The 27,317-nt window shown below is 41.2% G+C and overlaps 1 protein-coding gene across 1 annotated transcript in view; it reads left to right on the forward strand.

Moving 5' to 3' along the window:
* LRP2 (LDL receptor related protein 2) overlaps positions 1-27,317 on the forward strand; it is a gene marked incomplete at its 5' end in the record, with an annotated part of 201,882 nt that overhangs the window by 145,000 nt on the left and 29,565 nt on the right. The window contains 14 exons of the mRNA XM_081095525.1: positions 2,721-3,016; positions 3,902-4,418; positions 5,592-5,744; positions 6,219-6,389; positions 10,330-10,553; positions 12,829-13,006; positions 13,985-14,181; positions 15,159-15,404; positions 16,120-16,248; positions 17,951-18,070; positions 19,351-19,467; positions 20,189-20,305; positions 21,135-21,272; positions 24,391-24,513. Coding sequence (XP_080951651.1) covers positions 2,721-3,016; positions 3,902-4,418; positions 5,592-5,744; positions 6,219-6,389; positions 10,330-10,553; positions 12,829-13,006; positions 13,985-14,181; positions 15,159-15,404; positions 16,120-16,248; positions 17,951-18,070; positions 19,351-19,467; positions 20,189-20,305; positions 21,135-21,272; positions 24,391-24,513 — 2,726 coding nt within the window. The remainder of the gene's footprint in view (positions 1-2,720; positions 3,017-3,901; positions 4,419-5,591; positions 5,745-6,218; positions 6,390-10,329; positions 10,554-12,828; positions 13,007-13,984; positions 14,182-15,158; positions 15,405-16,119; positions 16,249-17,950; positions 18,071-19,350; positions 19,468-20,188; positions 20,306-21,134; positions 21,273-24,390; positions 24,514-27,317) is intronic.

The following is a 27,317-nucleotide window of genomic DNA, read 5'->3' on the forward strand; positions in this document are numbered from 1 at the left end:
AAGAAATATGATCTACAGGTTTCAATCCTGATGGAGTAGGAGAATAGTAAGAACATTAAAATAAAATAGCAGAGTCCAGAAGGGACTTTGCTCAAGATGGATGGTGAGTTTGATGTATTCGGATTTCCTGAGGTGAAAATATGTATTCGGCATTCAGACACATGGAACCGCAGCTAAGAAGAGATATTGCACATGTATATTGAGAGAACAAGATCTGTCAGCTCACAGCCTGCTAGGAGAGGAGACAGAAAAGATATATGAAGCTTCCCAAGGTCAGAGCAGCAGAGCTCCTGGGACTGTTTGCTGAGGGGCAAGCAGCCCTGGAATACAGCAGGGCGCAGAACCATGCGCTGACGATGGTGGTGCCGAGGAAGCCGGAGAAGGTTAAGTCATCCTGTGAAGGTTGTGAAAGGAGCAGGGACTTGACATTATGACTAAAAATGGTAGTGATTAAAGAAGTAGATAAAAGTTGTCTAAAAAGTGTCCTCTTATGGGATGACTCATTCCCCAGTGGAGCCAATACGGGCGTTGTGTTGAGGTGGTGGTTTGAATACTGACAATCTGCAGACGTCAGGAGGCAGAGCTGTCTCCTTTCTTTAGTGAACTTGCATTTAAATCTGCTTTGTGTATATTTAACTTATATGGATGTGATCTTCAGATGCTGTCTTTGTGCAAGGAAGTGAATAATCTTTATATTTTCTCCCTATTTGCTCAAGATTTATGTTGTACTGATATTTGGTTCTTCCGAATCCAATTAATATTTAATACCATTAGTCTTGCATATATTCTGAAAACCCAGGCATAGGATCTAGGCAGTAGAATTATATCAGTTCTTAATTTATTCTAGGTTATTTCACTTCCTTTCTGGGCTTTCTGAGCTCTGCCTTCATTATTACTATGAACTAGCATCTGACTTACCTGCCCTACCAGACAACTGATTTCATTCATCTTTTCTTCCTTCCTCTCTTATTTTTTCTCCCCTGAGCCTTCTGAGTTGCTTTTGACAAAGGCTATGGTAGAAGAGAAAAGATACTATTTGTCTGGAAACTTGAGCTATAGGGTCTAAAATAGCTCCAAATTTGTTTGCCTGGAGTGCCAGGAGCCTCCACTAAGTACACTGTGAACGTGCACATTTTTGCTTGCTTGTCAGAATGTCTACCTCCCCATTTGGCACAGTGGTCATATTTCCTATTGATTTTTTTTCCTCTTGACTCATTACTGATGTTGGCTGAAGAACCTAGATATGACTGAGTTGTGAGTAGCTCGCTGGAATACAGACATACAATTGTGTCTAAAAACCTGGTGATTTGCTTGCCTAAGCGACTTACTTTTTCCTCTTGAATTGCATCTAAACAAGAGGAAAGAAAGCATTGGTATCTTAAATCATTTGGAAATGAGTTAAATAGCTCTCAGAGGAGACCAAATGGGGCTGAGCCAGCTTGCATTGATTGTAGCTTTCTTTACAGTTACATGTTCACATTTTGGTATAAATCACATTGGCAGTGCCCTAGGTTTGTGGATGAGAGTGCTAATTAGAAGACTTGACCATAGATCCTTTGTAAAATTGACCACATTCATCTTTGATACCTTAACGTCTTATAATGCTCTGCTTCCAACTCCTATGCTCTTTTATGAATTGTCAAACATTATTTCTGCCAATCCTTATTCAAGATGCTTTTATACTTATGATGAGTTTTGTTACTGTTAGCAGGGCCCCCTTCAGTAATTATGACTTTCATGGGATCTTGGAACAATGTAGAGGAGAAAGAATAGTCTGGCTCGCAGAGTTGTAGGAAATTTTATTGTCTTCATGATGCCTAGGAACGTTGGATCCCAAAATAGCTTCTAGAACTATGAAATGCTTTTTTTCCTTTGACAGTAGTCCATGCTAACCTACTAGTTTTTCATCTTTCCCATAGTCATTACTATTCTCATCTCATGGTAGGTGGCGGGAGTATTACAATGAAAGATGGAAGTAACACGACTGCTAAACATTACTTCAGTTGGAAGATATGTGTTCTTAGAGGACACAACTAATAATATCATCATTTATAATATACTAGAGGTTCACGAAATTCATGCATGGATAGGGTCCCTAGGCCTGGCTGGTGATCAGGGCCGATCTGTGGAGCTACCAGTGGGGCGATCGGGGGGGGGGTGGGGCTGGGGCCTGCTGGCACCTGCCTTGGCGGGCTGGGGGCAGCTCCTGCATTGAGTGTCTGCTCCCTGGTGGTCAGTGCATGTCATAGCGACTGGTCGTTCCGCTGGTTATTCCACCCATTCGGTCAATTTGCATATTAGGCTTTTATTATAAAGGATAGCACTCATCCTATGAGTATCTACTTGAGTGTCAGCACTTCTGGCATATGGCTACCCAGGATATTTCTTATGCCCATAAGCTGTCTCATTATCTGATGAATGGATATTTTGAACACCAAAATTATAAAAGTTGTATTTAATTAATTTATCAACTGGGGAAAAATGAATGCAATTTTAAAAATAGCTATAGGCCCACATTTCCAATGGTAACAACCAGCATCTGGGGAAGTTGTGTGGAGTGCTAACTACTATATTCCTCAATTGCTGGAGATTGGTGGGTGGTAGAGGGAGACTAACGACATTGGGGATATTGTTATTGAAATGTTCAACCTGGTGTTCAGGTAGAAGAAATAGTTGAGACTTGTCAACCTCTGCAAGAGTTGTACTGGGTCTCCTAACAGGTGTGACCGGCACAATGACTGTGGTGACTACAGTGATGAGAGGAACTGCTTATACCCCACCTGCAATCAGAATCAGTTTACCTGTCAGAATGGGTTCTGCATTTATAAATCCTATGTCTGTGATGGGGTTAATGACTGTAGAGATGATTCTGACGAGCTGGAGCACTTGTGCCATGTCCCTGAAACCACATGCCCCCCTCATCAGTTCAAGTGTGATAATGGGAATTGCATCGAGATGGTGAAAGTCTGCAACCACCTAGATGACTGTTCAGACAACAGTGATGAGAAAGGATGTGGTGAGTATATAACAGAAGATTTGGGAAAAGGAAAATGGAGAGACTGAATATAGAGTCTCAACCCTTTATGACTTATCAGGACTTTCCAGTCTGTTCTCTAAGTAGAAAATTACCAGAACATTACTATTTCTTGTCTATCAAAGGGAAGGATTACTCAGTACATAAGGTTAGTGCACAAATGTTTCTGGACTTATTTGTCAGTTAGGCAGTTCATTACAGAGAACAGAAGATGAGCACAGTCAGACCATCAGTAGCTAACAGCATTGATTCTCTTTGAATCCTTGGAATGACCTGCTAGCTGAGCTTGCCCCTCTGCTGGGATTTCTTAGCCTGTTCTTCATTTTCATCCTCAGGTGACTGAAGGAGAGAGTTTTAACCTCCCCCTCACTCCAACCCCCACAAGTCAACTACTTTAGAATTTATAAAATATAAGATTAATAAGAACCCACTCTCCTCCCTGTGTAGATAGTTTCGTTAGTTTGGCCATGTGTCACAGGCCAAAGGCCCACCCAGTGGAGTGCTGGGTGGCTCATCCATGAGAGCCAAATGTGTGCATCTCTTCCCAGATACCTGTAGTGCTGTCATACCAGTGGCCTGAAATTGGCCATGGCATGAGTAGCCGCATCACTGAAATGGAAGGTATAGGATTCAAAGTCAAACTTAAGCTTGTTAGTTGTATTAGTTGTTAGAATCATTGGTAAAGTGATTAAGTTGGAGAGGAAATTGAAAAAAACTAATCTATAGCCTTGAGAAATCCCGTATTGTCTGTCTACGTTTAGCATGATTAAGAATTGGTGCTTCAGAGTGGAAATGTTGACTTTGGGCCATTATGGTGAATCCACTGTTGACATTTTATGTTCTCTAATAACTCTGTTTTATCTCCAGGCATTAACGAATGCAATGACCCTACACTCAGTGTCTGCGACCATAACTGCACAGACACCTTAACCAGTTTCTATTGTTCTTGTCGTCCTGGTTACAAGCTTATGTCTGACAAGCGGACTTGTGGTGATATTGATGAATGCAAGGAGACGCCCTTTGTTTGTAGCCAGAAGTGTGAGAACACAATGGGCTCTTACATCTGTAAGTGTGCCCCAGGCTACATCCGAGAACCAGATGGAAAGAGCTGTCGGCAAAACAGTAACATCGAGCCCTATCTCATATTCAGCAACCGTTATTATTTGAGAAACCTAACTATAGATGGCTCCTTTTACTCCCTCATCTTGCAAGGACTGGGCAATGCGGTGGCGTTGGATTTTGACCGAGTAGAAAAGAGATTATACTGGGTTGATATAGAGAAAAGCATCATCGAGAGAATGTTTCTGAATAAGACAAACAGGGAGACAATCACGAAGCACAAACTACCAGGTGTAGAAAGCCTGGCTGTAGACTGGGTTGCCAGGTAAGAAAACAGGAGTTTTTTAAAAGTTAAAAAGAATTTTTTTAAAACATTTCTAACATATGTTTTCTTTTTAACAGGGAGTTGATCTTTTTCAACTTGGTTAATATGTGGATACATTTAATGCCTCTGCATATATTTTTTTCCTGTTGTGTACCTAATACTTAAATGGGATACCACAGAACCTAAAATCTAGTGATTTTAAAAATGTATGCTATCATTTTTTGGGGAGGGGTATCACAAATGAGAAGGGTGCTCTGTTATTCCTGGCCACTCAGTTAACTAGAGATGATGTTAAAGGATGATTCATGCACTCACTGGTAATTTCAGTCACTGTGGAGCGGACCAGGCCCTGGGGGTACTGAGCAGCCCTGCTATCCTGAGTTCACAGTCTGTCTTATCTCACTAGTCATTCCCAGACTGGGCTGATTACAAAATAGCAGAAAGCTAACCTGAAACTTTTGTTTTGAGATAATCCTAGAAACTTTAAGGTAAGCTAGAGATATTTTAATTAAACTTTATAGAGTCAGCAACACTTCCTGACACCTCTGTTGAATGTTGAATCTGTCAGATACTCGGCAGCATAAAGTAGTTGGCTTTGTGGTTAACAGATTGGAGCAGGACCATATCTGCTAATGTTATGCCACCATCAGCTCAGTCCTACAGAGGACTCTTCCACTTCTTCTCTATTTGACAACCTTAAGGGTAAAGATCCTGAAATGAGGATGAGGGAGTTTGCTCCCTAGTTCTACCTAAGTAGTAGCTGGCCTGCCATAGGTGCTCAATAAGTGCCTGCTGAATAATTAATAAAATATTGACTGTGAATATGTGTATTTTATGGCCCTACCAGGTGTAAAAAAAGCAGAGCGATTAATGATTTGCAGGAATAGAACTAAGTATTAAGAAAGTAAAGCCAGAATCCTTGTGTGAGGTGTGGCCCCAGAATTTCCTATGTGACATCATCTTAAAGGGGGAATTGTAGCACATATTTCATCTTTCATCACCCCATTGTAGGAAGGTCAACTTTTCCTCTTTGCCCTTGTTTGCCTGGGGAAAAGTGCCTCCTAATAATTGTATGTGTGATTCCAGGGTAGTTTGGATAGGAAGTTGGGTGGTTAACTGCACTGTTTCACAAACAAAATGTCTGCATGAGTAACTCCGGGCTCTCCATTTCAGAAAACTTTACTGGGTGGATGCCTACCTGAAGTGCCTCTCTGTCTCCGACCTAGATGGTCGATACCACCGCAGGCTGGTCGAACACTGTTTGGATGCCAACAACACCTTCTGCTTTGATAATCCCAGAGGAATTGTCCTTCACCCTCAATATGGGTATTGTCTCCCTGTAATCTTGGGCTCTTCTTTCATGCCCTTATTCTGCCTCTGTTATCTCAAGGCCAATATCTTGCTGGGATTTGTCTCCTGCTTTTTCTACCTGGTAAATGGTTTAGTAGCATGGCTTATTCAAATAATATTCATGAGCTTTTCCGTTTTCATTTTCATGACTCATTATTTCACTTTTCAAGTCACATATTTTGGTTGCATGAAAAAAAAATAGTAAAAAGAAAAAATAACCCACCTTTACTGGAATTTCCCTTCCAAGTCCACTGAAATCCCCAGTTAATCATGTTCATTCTTGAGCATTATCTGTATATCTTCCCCCTTTAGATTATTTTCTATTAGTTCTCTTTTCTTTCTGATAGGTTTTTTAGAATGTAAACTTTATCTAATTGGAAAAGAGCCATGTCTTTTGGCTGTTGACTTCTTTTGCCTTCAGGAACTGACCTTTTGTGTTTGCTCCAACAGGTATGTCTACTGGGGAGACTGGACCCGCAGGGCATACATTGGGAGAGTAGGCATGGATGGAGTCAATAAATCTGTGATTATCTCTACCAAGATAGCGTGGCCCAATGGCCTCACCATTGATTACACCAATGATCGACTCTATTGGGCAGATGCTCACCTGGGTTACATTGAGTACGTATACAGAAAAGAATAAAGCAAACTGGGTAACTGTTTATGCCAAACACCAGGACATGTGTTGCCAGGCAGCTTCTAATTGGCCTGTGAATTGGAGGTCACTCTGAGGTCACTTCTATCTAAAACTGCCCATAGGCAATTCACTGAGCTCTGTGGTATGCTACAATAGAAGGAGAGTGAATTTTGAAGTCATACAGATCAGGTTTTTGTCCTGGTGCTTTCTTTTTTTTTTGTTTTCACATCTAAAAAAGTGAAGCTAGTAATCTCTCCTCTATGATAGTTTAGTGCTCAATCTATCCTAATTCCTTTTCCCTTTATTTTGCTCTTCCCTCCCAAATACACGGTTAATAAATACGTTTTAGCATGTGAAAAAAGAACAAAGTGTTAAAAAGATTTTCCCTGATATAACTTTAATGCATTCACCAGGGTTCAAGTCCCTGTTCGGGCGCCAGATGCTGGGGTCAAACCCCAACGGGTCCAGGGGTCCCCAAAGGTGTGGACAGAGTCGGCAAAGAAGGAATGACACGGAGACAGCGTTCAGTTGATCAACAGCCTAGCCAGGATCTCTAGCCAAGTTCTGGTCAGGATCTCCAGCGAAGTTCTGGTTAGGATATCCAGCCAGGTTCTGTGTCCATGTTCTCTTGCTAGGTTCTCCAGCCAGGTTCTCCAGGTTCTCCAGCCAGGTTCTGTAGCCATGTTCCCTCTCTAGGTTCTGTCCAGGTTCTCCAGCCAGGTTCGGTCACCAGGTTCTAGTCAGGTTCTCTTGCCATGTTCTATCCAGGTTCTGTAGCCAGGTTCTGTAGCCATGTTCCCTCGCTAGGTTCTCCAGCCAGGTTCTGTCCAGGTTCTCCAGCCAGGTTCAGTCACCAGGTTCTAGTCAGGTTCTCTTGCCATGTTCTATCCAGGTTCTGTAGCCAGGTTTTGTCTCTAGGTTCTTCAGCCAGGTTTTCTGGCTAGGTTCTGTCTCTAGGTTCTGTGGCCAGGTTCTGTCCAGGATCTTTTGCCATGTTCAGTCTCTAGGTTCTGTCTCTAGGTTCTGTCTCCAGTTTCTGTCCAGGATCTTTTGCCATGTTCTCTCCTGCGAAGTTCTTCTGTCTCTAGGTTCTGTGTAGGTTCTGTGTCCTGTTACATCTGTATTTATACCCGTTGATTCCAATCCTATTAATCTCTATTCCAAAGGTTAGGGCGTTTCTTATCTCCATTCCAGGGAGTAAAGATTATGTAGCTTCAGCATGATTGTTCGTAGTTAAAGTGATTAATTACCCGCCTGGCACTTAGTTAAGGGGTTTTATTCCCTCCCTAACTTCAGGGGAAAATCCCTACCTGGGGAAACAGCCTTTCTCAGAGAGGTGACCTTGGTTAAAACACATAGTGCCAAGAAGGTGAGCAAACATATTAAGAACAGTATGCCATATATGCCAGGTCCCTTGAAACAGCAAGGATGGACTGGCTCCCGGCAGTAAATTGATGTGTTTTATATAGCCTTAGAATTTGTTGACGTTTATTCAATATGATAATGCATTCAAATCATTCTAGTAAAAGCAATTAAAAAGTGTTAAATATTATACTGTTCAATGAAAAATACTCATTGTAAAAAGGGTAATATCCTTTCTTAACCAACCAGTACATGTTTATTTTGGGGCATTGTTAGTTATGTTCTAGGTCAGTGATGGCGAACCTTTTGAGCTTGGTGTGTCAGCATTTTGAAAAACCTTAACTTAACTCTGGTGCCGTGTAACATTTAGAAATTTTTTGATATTTGCAACCATAGTAAAACAAAGACTTATATTTTTGATATTTATTTTATATATTTAAATGCCATTTAACAAAGAAAAATCAACCAAAAAAGTGAGTTCACGTGTCACCTCTGACACGCGTGTCATAGGTTCGCCATCACTGTTCTAGGTGGACTGTAGTAATGTCTTCTGGGTAAACATTTATGAACAGGTACCCAGATACATTCAATAGGCTGTTACATTCAAAAGCATGGAATTGTCATTAACTCAATAGAATTATTTTGAAAGGCCTTTAAAGATTTTGTCATTCTTTTCAATTTATTTTACTGGCAAAGTCAGTGTAGAAATGTTTGAAGTTCTCCCATTCCATGTTCTCTTGGGAACATGCCATTAAGAAGGGAAGAATACGTGGCACACATTCCTGTGCTCATGGCAGACATAGTTAATCATAGTTAATTGGGACATTTCCCTACAATTCTCCCCTGTTGACACATGAGATGAAGACTCTTTGGCACTCCTATCCTGGAAAGCAGAGGACACTGAATTGTTTTGATAGGCTATGCCACCAGCCTCTGCTCTCTAACACCTGTTTTGAGCTCAGTGGAATTATCTTAATGATTTTAGTTTTAAGATATGTTTAGGGTCAGTAGGAAAGGACTTGTAGGTTATTCTTAGTCCTTTAGGACTTGTAGATTATTTTTGGTCTTGAATGTTTGGAGGTTTAACTGAAATAGACAGTGTACACATAGTATTTTAAGGAGCATTAAAGGTATAAAGGAATTTTTTAGCTACTTAATATTCTGCTCCCTTTTTTATAAAATTTGTGTAGCTGGGTTCTAAAATTGAGGCAGTAGGTTACTGCTTAAAAGTCCAATCTTAATATCAGGCACTGTGATCTGGGAATGAATGAATCTTTAATATTCATGTAGCCATTTTGACTTGATCAACTCTTAGAGGGGTTGCAATGCCTGTGTTGAGAAGTACATTTCATGGACTACATAAGTAAACACATTTTTATGGAACATATAATTCATTCTTGTACATGTTGGGATGTGTTATCACATCCCCTTTGGAGAAGTGTCTATTCAGATCCTTTGCCCACAGATAGTGATTAAGTTCTGGTTATTTATCTACAGTCTTATTAACAGAGGCTAAAGAGGTCTTCAACTTTTTTTTATAAGTTACCATCAATCATGGTGTTTTGGAAAATATTTCTGACATCACATGGCTAACATTATCAAGTTTCTTAGTTGCTAGCTCATTTCACCCACTGTTTGAGTTTTTAGAGTTAGCTCCAAAATTTAAAAATACTTAAAATATCAATATTCTGACAGACTTGCCCTAACTGGTTTGGCTCAGTGGATAGAGTGTCTGCGGACTGAAGGGTCCCAGGTTCAATTCTAGTCAAGGGCACATGCCCAGGTTACAGGCTTTATCCCCAGCAGGGGGCGTGCAGGAGGCAGCCAATCGATTATTCTCTCTCATCATTGATGTTTCTGTCTCTCTCTCTCTCTCCCTTCTTTCCTTTCTGAAATCAATAAGAATATGTTAAAAAATTATTCTGACAGACTCAGAGAAATGAATGAGATGGAACTAGGAGGACCTAGATAGTTGGCTGTGGATGCTCTTGTGACATCTTGAAATCAGAGAACCTCCTTTGGAGGTTTATTTATCGGGGAAAGTATTCATTAATAGTGCCCAGGGGATGATTAATAATAATAACTATGCTGTAAGTATATGCATAGTCAAACCTGCAGGCCTATAATTTAATTCAGCTAGTATATGCCGCTCAGGTTATACTGAGAACCCAGCTGTCTCCTAGAACAGCTTCTCCCCCAGAATGTTCACGAGAAGGCAGAATTCCAGCTCTGTATTGTTATCCTCTGATTTCTTCCAATGACTTAGGAAACAAAACCGGTTTACATCCCAGGATATCAAAAGGATGCTTAATGGAGAACATACAATAGCTGAACTAGCTATATGTGTAGGAAAACAGCTGTGGCTAGGAATTTGTGATTATTTAAACTTCTCTGGCCATTCCTATTTTTAAGGCATCGCCTTTTCAACTTTTATATCTTTAGTTCAGTCAAAATATCCTTTATTTATTAAATAAAACCATGACCTTCTGGTTCATAGGCCCATGCTCAAATAATGACCCACACCAAGGGACTCTTTTGACTGACTTTCTTTTCCTACCCCAGGTACTCTGATTTGGAGGGCCAAAATCGACACACCGTGTATGATGGAACCCTGTCTCACCCTTTTGCTATTACCATTTTTGAAGACACTATTTATTGGACAGATTGGAATACAAGGACAGTTGAAAAGGGAAACAAGTATGATGGATCAGATAGAATGATGCTGGTGAACACAACACATAGACCATATGACATCCATGTATATCATCCATACAGGCAGCCAATCGGTGAGTAGATGATCCAGAAGTTTGACACAGTTGCTTTAGGTTCTTGTGCATGACATTCTTGTTTACTTTATCACTAGAGGCCCAATGCACGAAAATTCTTTTTTTTTTTTTAAATATATTTTATTGATTTTTTACAGAGAGGAAAGGGGCGAGATAGAGAGCCAGAAACATCGATGAGAGAGAAACATCGATCAGCTGCCTCCTGCACATCTCCCACTGGGGATGTGCCCGCAACCCAGGCACATGCCCTTGACCGGAATCGAACCTGGGACCCTTCAGTCCGCAGGCCGACGCTCTATCCACCGAGCCAAACCGGTTCTGGTGCACGAAAATTCTTACAAGAGTAGGCCTTCCATCCCCTGGCTGCCAGTACTGGCTTCCCTCCAGCACCCAGGACCCGGGCTGCTTCCCTCCTCCGGCCACCTGCAGGCACCCAGGACCTAAGCTGGCTTCCCTCTGGACCCAGCTTTGTCAGGAAGGATGACCAGAAGACATCTGGTCTAATTAGCACATTACCCTTTTATTATTATAGATTATTATAGACTAGAGAGACCCAGTGCACAAAAATTTGTGCACTTGGGAAGGTCCCTCAGTCCAGCCTGTACCCTCTCGCAGTCTGGGACCCCTCGGGGGATGACCACCTGCTGGCTTAGGTCTGCTCCCCGGGGGATTGGGCCTAAGCTGGAAGTCAGACATCACTCTGGCAGCCTGGGAGCCCTCGGGGGATGTCGACTTGCCAGCGGGGAGCAGGCCTAAGTTGCAGTCAGACATCCTTAGCGCTGCTGAGGAGGTGGGAGAGGCTCCCACCACCACCGCTGTACTGGCAGCCGTCAGCCTGGCTTGTGGCTGAGCAGAGCTCCCCCTGTGGGAGCGCACTGACCTCCAGGGGGCATCTCCTGCATTGAGCGTCTGCCCCCTGGTGGTCAGTGTGTGTCATAGTGACCCGTCATTCCCAGTCATTCTGCTGTTAGGGTCAATTTGCATATTACCCTTTTATTATATAGGATAAACCTCATGATTTATAAAGGGAATGGTATTACTCCTTAATCTTTTCTACAGAACATATGTTGAAAGCTGAGGGTATGGAATATCTTTAGAGTTTATTCCCCTCCTAAAAAGGTTGCTTATAACTCTTTTTCTTAACAGTGGCTCTATTCCTAAAAATCAATCTGGGTTTTTGTGTATGGTGAGAATTAACAGTTTTTATATTGCCATATTTACTTTATCAATTTTGGTTAGAGTACTGAAGTATTTTAAAGTGAATTAAAAATATCGTCACATTTCAGTCTTAAATACTTAAGGAAGCACTTTTGAAAAATAAGAACATTTCCTATATAGACACAATAAATTCTAATACCTAAGAGATGTATTATAATTATATAGATGTAGTTATAACAATAATTCTGTAATACTAAGATCGACCTATTGGAATGATTGGTCTAAAAGAAATTTATAATTATAGAACATCATATATTAAATGTCGATTTGCATATGACATTTGTGTGTTCTGTATTTAATGTATGTTTTGCTTGTCTTCTGGAAGGTCAAAACGTCAAGAACAACACATTTCAGTGTATCATAAGTTAGGGAACTTGTTTTTATTTATTTGTGAACTTATTTTCCCCTTCATGCAATTAAAGTCATTATATAATTCACAGATAGTCTAGCAAAAGTATATTTTGAGGGTATAATGGATTTTATGAGCCTGCATGGTTGTTGTGTTTTTCTAAAACATATGGTAAACTTGGAAATAAGAAAAATAATTGGAAAAATAAAGATATTCAATATTTCTTTCTAGAAGTTAATATTCTCCTATTATTTTTTCAAATTAGTCTTTATTTCCAAGTGGCAGCCCAGAAAATTAGTAAAGATGCCGCTCAGTTTATCGATTCACCTCATCCTTGGCCATAATTCTGTTGCCTATATCCTTAGAATGAGAGAATATAGCATCTGCTGGAAATTAAAACTTTAACTTAGGTTCTGGATATATGAATGTAAGCTAAGTTCCCGACCTACTCTCCAAGGTCTACCCCAAAATACCAGTGGGTATATCTCACTTCTGGTAGCATACAAGTCAGTTTTCTCAAAGCACAGTGTTGCTTGTGCAGCTCTCTCATCTGTCCTATTTATGAACTTGTGGAAAAAGCATGAAACTAGGATAATGATTTTTCTTACTGAGAGGTGATGAGTTTGGTGAAGTGGGTAATCGGCTCATTTGTGCTTGATAGCCTCTCTCAGTGAATGAACATGTATATTTTCTTTCTTCTTTCACTAGTGAATAATCCCTGTGGTACCAACAATGGTGGCTGTTCTCATCTCTGCCTCATCCAAGCAGGAGGGAGTGGATTCACCTGCGAGTGTCCAGATGACTTCAAGACCATCCAGCTGGTTGACAGCACGCACTGCTTGCCCATGTGCTCTAGCACCCAGTTCCTCTGTGCTAACAATGAGAAGTAAGGCTGTCTCTCCATCCCTTGGATACACATTGAACTTTAAGGCTCCAGGGGATGGGAATTTTCAAATGAATCAAGATTTTGGCTAATTAATGTGGTTCATTAGCCTCACCACAGTCTATAATTTCAGATCATTTCTTCCATGAATGGAAGGAACTTATTAACCAGTGCAAGTTTTTATATCTGTGGAAAGGAAGCAAACCATGTTATTGTTTTTTTTTTTTTTTCTAATAAATTGTCCTAAGTGTCAGGGCCAACATATATTAGATATGTGTATACTGAAAAATAGCCCTCAAGAGTGATAGAAGTTCTCTTGTCTTTTTCATGTACACTGGCCTAGCCTCCTCGCTAACTCTGCCAGAGGATCCAGGGTTATAAATGCAAATTCATTTTTGATCATGTGTTTGCTGTGAAACATGGCCACAGATTATTGATGACTTGGGACTGAGTCCGAGAGTGGGGTGAGGACACGTGTTAATGCAAATCATAGCGTCTAAGATTCAATGGCAGATTATTTTGATGATTAAATAAGATGTCTTAGATTAAGAATCTAGCGTATACCTATCATGTCTTAGGCGCTCAACAAATGTGAGTGACCTTCAACTTCCCAACCAATATCCAATGTCTTTTATATTGCCAGGCAGACAATTCCAGACCATCACTGATACCAGAACCACAGCTCCAGATGCATACTCCACTGTTTGTTGTGGCAGAATTTAATCATCATACTCAAAGCATTTTTCCAGCATGTATCTGAATCTTAACAAACCTGTTCTATCTCATCTAATTATGTTTTCTCTGAAAATATACCACAGTAACCAAGATTTAACTGATTCTCTTCTCAAGGCATGAGAGAACTCATGCCTATCATTACTTGGAATTCAGTTTTGCCTCTTCTCTCCAGATAACCATTGAAAACTCCTCTACCCACCACTCCTGGGGCTTTGCTAAGAGAAGTGGTATATTTTCTTCGTGCAGGTGTATTCCTATCTGGTGGAAATGTGATGGACAGAAAGACTGCTTGGATGGTTCCGATGAACCCCCCACTTGCCCACAGCGCTACTGCCAGCTAGGACAGTTCCAGTGCAGGGATGGCAACTGCACCAGTCCGTACTTCCTATGTGACACTCACCGAAATTGCCCCGATGGATCCGATGAAGACCTCGTTCTTTGTGGTATGTGGAATTGCTTTATGCCTTCTTTGCTCATTTCTATAGTTGACTGTGTACAAATGATTCTGTGGGGATTTTCTGAATGTCATAAACCTTCTTATTCTTTAAATATATTTTTATTGATTATATCGAGGAAGGTAGAGGGAGAGAGAGATAGAAACATCAGTGATGAGAGAGAATCGTTGATTGGCTGCCTCCTGCATGCCCCACTCTGGGGTGTGAGCCCGCAACCTGTGTATGTGCCCTTGACCGGAATCGAACCCGGGACCTCCTGGTTCATAGGTGAATGCTCAACCACTGAGCCACGCCTGGCCAGGGAATGTCATAAACCTTTTAAAATCCAGTCCAATGTCCTAAGAGAAAACTCCACCCTATATCTGTTTTTATAAAGGCTTTTTAAAAGAATACCTAAGGGCTTTACAAGGCAAATGGTTGAGGTAGATAGTTAGTTGAATGTATTGGTGTTTCTTTACCATATGCTATACGTAGAATCCTCTTCGACAGCTAACACTGGGGGAAATGAGGGTTTCCTACCCCCATATTAATCAGGACTCTTAGTTGTAATGTTTATTTATGTTTCCATTTTTAAAAAGTAAAAAAACACCTAAAAAACCCCCCTCCAATCTAATAACAACATAACAACAGCAACAAAGTTTTTGTATGTTTTTTAAACACTAACTTTGAAAAACATTGTCCATTAGGGCAATAGGGACTTGGGAAGATGAAGTTAGTAGGACATACATTTTGTATAAGTAATTCAGTCCTTATCCCCTAATTCTGCATGCAAGAAAAGATATTTAATAATTTAAGAGACGGTATAGTCAATTGCCCATGTAGTAGTACTGTTGGTAGTAAGTGCATGAGGACATAATTCCTCTAAAAATAAATTATGATTGAGTTCTCCAGGACCTATCAGTGTAAAATAGTAGCTTCTATTCCTGACACCTTCCAAGCTGATAACCAAATGCTCTTGCCTGCAGAGCACCACAAGTGTGAGTCCAATGAATGGCAGTGTGCCAACAAACGTTGCATCCCAGAAGCCTGGCAGTGTGACTCAGTGAATGACTGCGGGGATGACTCAGATGAAGACAGTTCCCACTGTGCCAGCAGGACTTGTCCTTCTGGTTATTTCAAGTGTGCCAATGGCCACTGCATCCCTCAGACCTGGAAGTGTGATGTAGACAATGACTGTGGAGACTACTCGGATGAGCCCGTCCATGAATGCAGTAAGTGCCTGTAGGAGGGGCGTGGCCTGACCAGGGGCACAAAACAAGGAGAACCTCTGTGTGGATTGAGGGAAGATGTTGAGCCTCTTGTTTCATCCCTGTGGGACACCCTTCTTGGCTTTCTCTGCTCACTCTGGCATGGCAAGACAACCTGTGGCCTGCAGGTTGAGCCAGACTCCTGTTTCTGAATGTGGTGATTTCTCCTCTTAATACATTGAATGTCTATCTGTTCAGAATATGATAACGAGAACTTACATTTTGTATATCTAGTACTTTCTCATTTGAGCCTCTGAGAAATATCTGAGGTCAGGAATGTGGGTGTTACTAATTCCCATTTTACAGATGAGGAAACTGAGGTTCACATCTAATGGGTGGTCATTTTTTTATTTCGTGGCAGAGCTGACACTTCAAACCCAGTTTTATTTGGCTCTATCCACTGAGCCAAACCAGCTAGGGCTCAACCCCAGTTTTTAAATTTCAAACCCAGTCCTTTTTCTTCCCACAAAGAAAACGCAAATGAGTAATAGTAAGAGAGAACTTCCTTCCTTGGTGAACAGTTCACACCTAAAACAGACACATGTTGCCAGAGTCAATTTAGTTGATGTTGATACTCATCAGCACCATTTCCTAAATGTGACAGTGGAGGGTATTTTTTGGTGCCATTTGCCGGCAGGACTGAGACTTCAGTTTTGACATTGCTTCTTCCTCTTTTCAGTGGGCCCTGCCTATCGCTGTGACAACCATACAGAATTCAGCTGTAAAACGAACTACCGCTGTATCCCAAAGTTGGCTGTGTGCAATGGTGTCGATGACTGCAGGGACAACAGCGATGAGCAAGGCTGTGGTAGGAGGGGCTGCAGGGAAGTGGGGAGGGACAAGAAAATGTAAGTGTCCATTGCTATTATCAGAAGATGAGAGTGGATTTCCCATGTAATCTTGCCTTTGTTTACACCTGGAAAAAGACTATCTATTGATTCTTCTAATAGCATGTTACATTTTTGTAGCATTTTACAGGGTTATTTGGGAAGTTTAATTTATAGCATCTTGAATGAAATCTCACCCAAAAGGATGCTATACTAGTAATTAGGGAAGGCATTATTAAGAAACTAGGGGCCCCCCAGTGCACGAATTCGTGCACCTTGAAAGGAACTATGGGCTGTGAGGCTGTAGTGGGCACAGGGGCGGGTCTTGGCCCATCCTCTGCGCCCCTACTCGGCCCCCCCACCCCCCGCCATGGCCCCTGGTCCCCTGTCTGCAGGCAGCCCTGCTCCTGCCACCACCGCTCTCATGCACTGATGGCACTGGCTCCACTCACACCCACTGACAGCATGGAGCGATTGGGGCTGGCGCCAGCAGCAGGTACAAGCGGGGCTGGCACTGTCAGTGGGTGCTAGCAGCAGTGGCTGCCACGATTGCTCCTCAGGAGCAGGGGAGGTGGAGAAGCCCTGAGGGGTGATCAGGGCTGGCTCCAGCAGCAAGTGCAAGCACCTGGCGGGACCATCTTGTGCAGGAGCTAAGAATTTTCAGTAACCACCAGAGGCTTGCTCCGATGACAGCGATAGGTGCCCCGCCTTTGTCTGGCACCCCCGCTCACCTGCTCCACCATCCGGCCACAACAGATGCCCACCATGTTGTGCGTGCACCCCCTGGTGGTCAGCGCATGTCATAGCGACCAGTTTGGTTCTGCCATTCAGTTTATTTGCATATTAGGGTTTTTTATATATAGATTAGGAACTTGTAAAACTTTTCCTAAATTGAATCCTTATTTACACTTGATAAGTTTAAATTGTTTATCTGCTCTTTTAGATTGGTTGAAATTGATGAGGCTAGAGAAAAGATTTAGCATCTACATGTAAAAGGGTATTTCAAAGTCAGTGTTTCTTATTTGGAGATTTTTATATTCTGAATGTCTCTCTGACTTTCAATATCATCTATTGTTCAGCTGTAGTTACCCTGGCAATAAGAAATAACTTATGGGCAAAAGCCAAATGAATTAATGGAATTTATGAAGATTAGGCATATATTCTAACTTGAAACCAAAATGACTATGAGTATGTTAGATTAGTTGGAAGAACAGTTAGGAAGAGAATGGGTTATTTTAATAAAACTGAATCTAATCAAGTGAAGACAATGTGATAGAAATGTTCTGTTTGCTGGTGGCACCACTTACTCTTCCAGTGTAGGCCTCCGTTGCTAATTACAAGCCAGATACCAATTCAAATCTCATCCCAAAGGATGCTATACTAGTAATTAGGGAAGGCATTATTAAGAAACTAGGGGCCCAGTGCACGAATTCGTGCACCTTGAAAGGAACTGAAAGAAACAACTAAACTGTTTCTACAAAAGAGAACGGATGTTTCTCTTTTGAGTTTCAAGTGGTAGGATAGGTTCAGCCAAAAGCGGATTATTGACAGTGAGTGTTGCTGGCATTCCTCCCTCTGGGAGCTTTGAGAATATGGTAGCAAATTCTCATAAGAAAGCCATCCCTCCTTTGGCATTTCTTGACCATTGGCTTCTGAAGTCTTTGCAATGACTGTGCTTTGCAGAGGAGATGACGTGCAAACCTGTGGGGTTTTTCCGCTGTAATAATCACCTATGCATCCCTCTTCGCTGGAAATGTGATGGGCATGATGACTGTGGAGATCACTCAGATGAGGAAAGCTGTGGTGAGTGTTCAGGGTTCTGTCATCTGTATGTTCCCCCAGAGCTGTGATGTCTGCTTTTTTGTCCACAATTCAACTGTCTATGCCATTGGTCCTTTCCTTCTGCTAACTGGTACATGTCTACTTTGTCTTTAACTAAGGACATAAGCATTTCCTGAGATGCCTATAATCAAACTTTGGGATGAGGATGTTTATCTGAGTATATCTTTTGTTTGTTGAATTTATTTACACCCAAGTTTTTTTCCAAAAAGAACTTCAGGTGACTTACAATAAAGGGCAAATATAATATGATAAATAGAATAGAAATAAATCAGGACCAAGAGAAATACAATAAGAAAAGGCGCTAATTCAAAGATCTTGCTCCCAAATGACCTTAATAGCAGAGGAAAGGGAACTTGTATTTTAGATGGTCATCCTACATGGAATAGTGACTATGTTAGGTCTAATGGTTAAATAAGAAGTCAGGTTTTGATTCCTCTCTCCCAGTGAAGGTGCTGACGATAAGAAATTAGACAGGAAGGATAAGGTAAGGAAACCAAACATCCGGATCACACCAAACTAGATAGAATAGTTAGATGTGTTTTGAAGACAGTTTTAGTGAGACCCTTTCCTGAACATACACCATCGACTCATAAATATATGTTAATTTCAGATTGACTGATATGAAATACATTCTAACTTTAGTCACCCTGTGGAAGTAAGAAGTGATTATTATTTGCCGTAGGCAATTGAGAATATCAGTATACTGATTACACCACAAATATCAATTGACCATAAACTTCTTATACAAAAGGGCAATCCAATTGTCATCTTCTTGTTTATAAGAAAGTTTATGTTGAGTCCTGTAGGAGGTGGTCTAGAGCAGGGGTGGGCAAACTTTTTGACTCGAGGGCCACAATGGGTTCTTAAACTGGACCGGAGGGCCGGAACAAAAGCATGGATGGAGTGTTTGTGTGAACTAATATAAATTCAAAGTAACATCATTACATAAAAGGGTATGGTCCTTTTTTTTTAGTTTTATTCATTTAAAACGGGCCGTAGTTTGCCCACGGCTGGTCTAGAGTCTCATGAAATAAAAATTTATCTTTAGATTAAATCACCTCTTACTGAGTTAACATTGGGGTGGGAAGTCTATTTTTGGCAGATGGACAGTCTGTCCAAGCAGACCTCTGTGACTTGAGACCCCAGAGAGCTTTGGGCACCTAGGGCTCTTAGGCCTTCTCACCAACCTGTGCTGAGTGATTCCTGGTACCCACTGATGGCCATGTGGTTTTCCTTTACAGTCCCTCGGGAGTGCTCAGAGAGTGAGTTTCGGTGTGACGATCAGAGATGCATTCCCTCTCGATGGATATGTGACTTTAACAATGACTGTGGAGACAACTCGGATGAGCGGGACTGTGGTAACTGTCACAGTTCTCTGGGAGGCCTTCTGTAGAGTATTGTACTTAAGTCAGCACATTTGACAGACTATTTGTAAGGTTTTTAGAGTAAAATGACTTTTGTGTAACTTATGTAATATGTAAACCTTAGCATTGCATAGAATCTTCTGCTCTGTTTTTCTATGCTTTATTTTTAACTTATAGTAGTCTAGATAAATAATAATAGGGGGGAAAGCAAGAGATTTTTTAAAAATCTTATTTTAACTTAAACATTTCCTAGGTGCAGACTTTAATCTGCATCAGCTTAGTAAACAAATAAAAGCATTGGTTCCTACTATTCCCCAGCAAGTGGCCCTAAGGGGAATAGTACTGTAGCTCTCTGGTATGGAAGGCAAAGCATTGGAATAGGAATTAGAAACCCCATGTAATTTTCATAGCTTTTACCGAGTACGGGTTGGGTCTGAGAAAAGTCAGCAAACATTAGAAGTTGGGGAATTTAGATTGATGAGGAAAAACTTCAGAGATAGAAGAGAAATAGGTACTTCCATCTCCGCCCCTTGAATGGGGAGGTATGATTTTGAGAGATTATTCATTGTTTATTCTAACTGTAAATTGTGGGTTTGTTGAGAGCCAGTGACAGGGTGTGGATTGGAATTCGATTGAGTTCCTACTACTCCCCCTGGAGCTAATACCTGCCTGAGAATGCCAAGGCCTTCTGAGAATGACAGTCTTTTCTCTGCAGAGATGCGGACCTGCCATCCAGGATACTTTCAGTGTAAGAGTGGACACTGCGTGCCCGACGAGTTGAGGTGTGATGGAATCAGTGACTGTTTGGATGCCTCTGATGAAGCTGTTTGTCGTAAGTTCCTCTACACCTGTGGCACTGCTTATATGAATTGTACAGATATGACAGTTAGACCCTACCTATTCATCAGCCACCACTTCTTAGGTTAAAAGGCCATAGGTATTTTCTACTCAGCACTCAGTGATAATTATCAGTTCACCTGGGATTTGAGTCCCCATATCCATATATATTCACAGTAGTCATTCAAGGCATTAATAATATTTTAAATAAAGAATATAGTAAGTATTTGTGCTACCAAAAGTATTTATAATTATCAGCTATTATACAAATCATTAATTGGGTAAAAAATTGCAGGTAAAAAAATATTTGAACAATGACTAAATGGGTATAGAGAACTTGGATTTCTGAATTTACGGTGTTAAAAAATTTTTTTGAATTGCATGATAGCATATGAAAAGTTATTTAAAATGTAATGCCAATAATGATTGATCATTCACATTTTACTCTTAATAAATTACTGAATAAATAATAACTTTTGATGAATATTCATGATAGATATTGTTGATGACGAGGTTGTCATAAAACCTGCTTTCAAAGAGACTAACTACATAAATGCATCAAGGGTAGAGCTGAGGTTCTGCCCTTGCCTCTAAAGAAAAAGTCCAGTGCTAGCCACAGAATGACTCAGGTCATTGGAAATTGGGCTTTGACAACTGTCCTTCAGAAATATTTCATCAGAATTTCAGGCAGTTCAAGGCCACAGTACATCTGGATGAGTAAGGAAGAGCAGATGATAATGAAAAGAGCTAAAGGAGCAATAGAAGGTCAACTTTCCAAAGCTAGTAACTCCTAATAATTTAAATATGTGTCTTCCCACCAACAGCCACTCGCTTTCCCAACGGTACATACTGCCCAGCTGTTATGTTTGAATGTAAAAATCACGTCTGTATTCAGCCATTTTGGATATGTGATGGTGACAACGACTGTGGCGATGGTTCCGATGAAGAACTTCATCTGTGCTGTAAGAGGGAGGGAAAGGGAATGCATGGAGTAGTATTGTCTGGCAAAACCTGTTTCTGATGTGGAGCCTGTGCTCCTGGAGGCAGTTGTATAATTTTGAGTACGGGACACATGATCTGCTTCACTGTGATTTCACTTGGCCTCCCTGTTTAGTTCTCTACTCGGGACATGAGAAAGTTGGGCAAACATCCATGGTTTTAAACATTTTACGGCCTTAAAACACAATTTCTTCTAAAGAAGTCTTAGTTAGAAACCCATTGTGCATAACTGGAGGCACATCTGTTGTGCCTGGAGTCTGGTTAGGGGTGTTGTACCTCTCCTACTCCATGCTATTTTCAGTGCCCCTCAAAGTATCTCTTCCTAACCCCTAGAGCAGCGGTTCTCAACCTGTGGGTCGCGACCCCTTTGGGGGTCGAACGACCCTTTCACAGGGGTCACCTAAGACCATCGGAAAACACATATATAATTACATATTGTTTTTGTGATTCATCACTATGCTTTAATTATGTTCAATTTGTAACAATGAAATTGGGGGTCACCACAACATGAGGAACTGTATTAAAGGGTCGTGGCATTAGGAAGGTTGAGAACCACTGGCCTAGAGCTTCATAGAACACAATAGGTGATTGTAAGACTAGTGCATCTTTAAAGTCACTTTCCTTCATAATACTTCAAGACCATCAAATTCCCTTCAGTTGTATGATGCATATTTATGTTTTAAACCAGTGAATCTCAGTTTGGGTTCACATCAGAATCACTTGGGAAGAAGTGTTTTAAAATCACATGCTCTGACCCTTCCCCAGGCTTAATGGACCTAATGAACCAGAATCTCCAAGGATGAGGCGTGGGCAGATGTCTATTTTAAAAGCTCCTTAGCATTTAATGTAATCCCTTGTTGAGAACTACTGATTTTAACAAAGTGAATGAAAACAGGTGTTGTTAAATTATTTTGCTACATGTTTGGAGTCACTGGAGAGACTCTAAGACAGTAGTTCTCAAAGTTACCTCCCTACACTGGGAGAGGCCATCATATCTCTTGGGAACATGTTAGAAATGCAAAGTCACGGGCCCACCCCAGACCTGCCTCACCTAGTCTCTGACAGTAGGGCCTACCAATCTCTGCATTTAATAAGCCCTACAAATGATTCTGAAGCAAGCTTAGGATTAAGAATTTTTTGTAAGTAAAAGCCCCCTTCTCTTGTAACACAAGAGAAGGCAACCCCAGAAACACTCCTGCTGAAACTATTGATTAGCTCCCAGCCCAGTGATGGCGAACCTATGACACGCGTGTCAGAGGTGACACGCGAACTCATTTTTTTGGTTGATTTTTCTTTGTTAAATGGCATTTAAATATATAAAATAAATATCAAAAATATAAATCTTTGTTTTACTATGGTTGCAAATATCAAAAAATTTCTATATGTGTCACGGTACCAGAGTTAAGTTAGGGTTTTTCAAAATGCTGACACACGGAGCTCAAAAGGTTCGCCATCACTGTCCTAGCCTGACTCCGCTGCTCTTTGCTTCTGGAGGTCATATCGTCTTTTCCATTTGGTTTCTTAGATCCATCACTATTCATTTTTAGCCCAGGGATTTGACTTTGGAAAATGATGTATCAGAATATTTCCTTCCCTTTAGAGAACTGTAATTAGCATACATTATATTTTCGCAGTGGCATCCTTACAGTTTGCTTGCCACCTTTTTCTTTTTCTTTTTTAAAAAAATATATATTTTATTTATTTCAGAGAGGAAGGGAGAGGGAGAGAGAGAGATAGAAACATCTATGATGAGAGAGAATCATTGATTGGCTGCCTCCTGCATGCCCCGTACTGGGGATTGACCTCGCAACCTGGGCATGTGCCCTGACTGGGAAATCGAACCCTGACCTCCTTGTTCATAGGTCGATGCTCAACCACTGAGCCACACCGGGAGGGCACCATCTCTTTTCTTGTTAATAACTAACCATGTTTTGTTTTGTTTTTATTTAATGAATCTTGAAAAATATCTTAAGCGTATTAACTTTCAAAGAAGAAGTACTTAGGAAGTTGCTTCCCTCTATAAGGTAAAGTGCCCATAGCTAGTAAAATTAAACTTTGGAGAGGTGGAGACACAGCCACATTAAAAAATGACCAACACTATTTTATTGTGTTACACTTGCCTTTCATAGCAAATAATTCTATTAACTGTACTTCCAAGAACCAGCTCTTGGATCTGATCTCCCTCTCCCCCCCCATAACCAACATCATTATAAGTCTCTCCTCTTGCTCCCTGTGTGTGGTACAAAGAAAGAAGGGAATCAAACAGCCCAAGACCTCCTTGTGAAAAGAGAACACACATGTGTGTTGAGCTCACTGACTTCCTGGTACATGCATAGAGGACCATGCTCCTGTACCAAATAAGTAAGGGACCTGGGTTCTACCCTTGGGTTCCGCATAGGTGCACCAGCACCAGCTGGTGGTCTGACTCTGGATAACAGAATGAATCTGTGTTGGAATGTGAGATGTCAACTTTAAATGTAATTGATGAGGGAATTCAGGAAGGCGAGTCCATCATTGTGTAAAACTTCATTCTCTGGAGGCTCAATGACAACTGATGTCAGAGGGACAAGCAATGGCCTCTCGACTGAGGCTAAGAGCTCATGCATGTCCACTACTGTCCTCACTCTGTGCTCCATCCACAGAGACCTTTTATTCAGGCCCCACACCTGCCATGCTCTTTTCTGACTCAGACTCTTCCCTTGTGAATGCCTCTTCTGACCCCTTATCCCCAAGATATATCACGTACCCTCAGTAGATGCTTTCATAGCATATCTCCTTTGTGGCTCTTTCACAGTTGTAGTTGAAGAGTTAATTCGTAAAGTGCATTTCTCTGCTAGAAAGAGAGTTCCATGAGGACACGGACTGTGGCTTTCTTGTTTCCCATTGATGCTGATGTCTAGCACAGCACTGTGGTGTATACCAGATACTCAAGATATACCAGTATTTGTCTATTGGTGAATTGAATGAACAAATGAGTGGCTGAATCAAGCAAATGTGGTGCAGACATATGGGCATTTTATAGAAATTGACATTATGTTCCGCTCTTAACCTGTATTTTTATTTTTCTGTCTTTTGTTTTAGTGAGTGTTCCCTGTGAGTCACCACACCGTTTCCGGTGTGACAACAATCGCTGTGTTTATAGTCACGAGATGTGCAACCATATGGATGACTGTGGAGATGGAAGTGATGAGAAAGCGGAAAACTGTAAGTCAGAAGAAAGAAGGGAAAACTAAGGACCCAAAATTGTCTGCAATCTTCAAAATGCACCTCTGGGACTTCCGTTTGTTCTGTAGAGGCTTGCGCTGCACCTATGACCGCAGATCTCTGCCGACGTAATTGTTTATACCAGACCTCGTAAACATGCGTTACTCAGATGCAGCCCTTCCCCACTTATTCCTTTCTCATTTGAGCAAGCTGTTGGCAAGTCCCTTATAATTTCTGTTTTTGTTTGAATATTCGGTTCTTATTTCTCCCCTCTTTTCTCTTAAGAAAATGGAAAGAAATATGAAATACTGGTTGAGTCACACTCATAGGTTAATGGTTTATTTGTTTTTAAAGATGAGGCTTGGTCACTCTTCAGGCTAGAGCTATTAACTGTTAATCTATGACTGTGAACTTATCAATGCAAAGCTGAAAAGACTGTGTGAAATATGGCAACACTGGTGTTAGCTTGTCTAATATTCTTTAAAATGAAAATTTATTGCTCAGAAGAGAAAAATGATGGATTGTTTTAAGATAGAAGTTTCAAACTGGCTGAATTTAATGTTTTTAATATTGAAAAAATCTGTGCTTTTACATTTTGAGAATGTTTTAAAATCTATCCATTGAACAGGAGAGTTGATTAATTATCTGGGCAATTTAATTTATCTAGGAAAAAGTCAGTAAGAAAATTATTTCCCCTGACTCCAGTTACTTTTTCCCTAAAAGAATATCTTCTGGGAAAATTTACATAAATGCCTAATTTTTCTATTTTCGGCCCTTGTATTAATGTGGCCTTAGAATGCTTATGGCCAGCTTGCATCCCAGAGAGGACAGTGTGCTGGAGAGGACTCTGACACTATTGCCAAGTTCACTTGTTCTCCCTGTTTTCAGTAAAGATGAACATGTGGTTATAACGTTGTTGACATGTTTATTTGAGGCATAGCACAATAGGATGAAAACTTGAAGCTAAAACTTTTTTTTTTTTTTTTTTTTTTTTACAATTTGATCACCTTTTCCTGTCCCACTTCACCTACCACAAATGTCATTTTTTAATGGAGAAGACATTTGTAGCATGTGGTCAAGTTCAAGAGTGGAAAAACGAGGTAGTAAATACTTATTCTGCCCAAGGAGCAGGACATCAGTCAGAGGAATCATTGCTAGCTGTCCCTCTAGGCCACATTTCAATGGCTTCAAATAGCAGGGAGTGATTTTTCACTCATGTAAAGTTTGATGAAGGCCAGGCAGCCCCCCCTCATGCAGTAATTATGCCGTCTGGATGCTGGGACAGGAGAGAGAGAATGGAGGAGGCACACAGGTTCTTAGTTTCCTGCGCCTGGAGGTGACAGACATCTCGTGTTCACAGTCCTTTGGCTGGAACTGCAAAGGAGACTGGGAAAGGCAGGGAAGTGCATGGATATTTAGTGAACACCAGTTATTTCTACCATAATGTGTCCTTGTGCCACTAAAAATCCCTTTTTGCTTTTCTTCCTACACTTGGAGAACACCCTTAACCTCTCCCCAAGGGTCATAACTCATGGTCCCATCAATAACTGAAACCCAGGAGCTCTGGGTACTGGGCAGTAGTCATGCCACCAATTCTGGATGTGATTGCTTTTGGTCTGGAGACCCATAAACCAATAGACCAACTTTATTTGCACCCCCACCACCTTCCCCCCAGTAGACAATGCTAGAACAGGGGCAGCATAATAGAAATAAATATTCACATCGGGGAAGGAAGAATTAGAGACTCATTGTAGTCGCCAGTCCTAAGAATTCTGGAAAGCCACTGGGCTAAGGTGACACTTTGGCCCAGGACTGTCCTGATTTATGCCTATTGTCCTGGTGGAATTATCAAGAGTGCCCCTTTCACTCTCAAAAGCACACTGACTTGGAGAGCAAATGACTTGATTACCCTCTGAGGACATTATGAGGGCTCCCTCTATGGGAGCAAAGGAGGTTCACTGATGAGTGATAGCTGTGCTCTGGAAGGAGCACCTGTGTCCACTGCTTCTTACTGATTCTGCCTCCACCCTTTGGGAGGGTTTCCTTGTCTGTTGTCCTTTTCAAACGAAGAGGGAGTGGAAATATGCCCTTCTTAGGTGCTGCACAGCTTTCTCAGCCCACTCCCTGGCTATAGAAGGTTCAGGGCCCAAGAGCCTTTGAGTCTCAATCACAGTATTTTGTTTTATTTGGTCATGTATTTCTCTCAGAAACTGAGCAGGCTTTGGATCTACCAGTATTTGCCAATAACCTCACTCAGTGATTCTTATGAGACATAGTTCTTGAATCTGCTTTGTTTCTTTTCTTTGTTTCCCTCATGCACCTTTGCCTCAACTGTTTGTCAGTTACATTCAGGCCATCGTGAAAAACGAATGGGCAGTCATTTCATCCAACCAAGCTTTTACTGGGCCTTTGTGTCTCAAAGCCTTTTAAACTTTAGACTCTTATTGTTTGGGATATAAAAGCAATCAGCTTTTCCCATACTCCAAATTTCTGGACTTCTCTTTCTTTCAGTTCTGATTGTAAATCAACCACTTTTTCCCTGAGCTTATTTCTTTCTGATACTGCCTTGCCAGACTGAGGTGATGGCAAGCAGTGTATATCACTAACCATCTGTTTTCCAACCTCTTTCCTGAGACTGACAAGTGCAGCTAGCAGTGGTCTGCCTTCCAGTGTTTCCAGGGTGACAGCCTTACCATTGCATAACCCAGGTCTCCATCTCTCCTGCCTCCAACATCAGGGTCCTCATTGCTTGCCTCCTGATTGTGAAGCCAAGGCCAGATAGTTGATGTTTTGTTAAGAGGCCG

Source organism: Myotis nattereri (assembly GCF_964212035.1).
Source record: "Myotis nattereri genome assembly, chromosome: 7".
Taxonomy (NCBI): domain Eukaryota; kingdom Metazoa; phylum Chordata; class Mammalia; order Chiroptera; family Vespertilionidae; genus Myotis; species Myotis nattereri.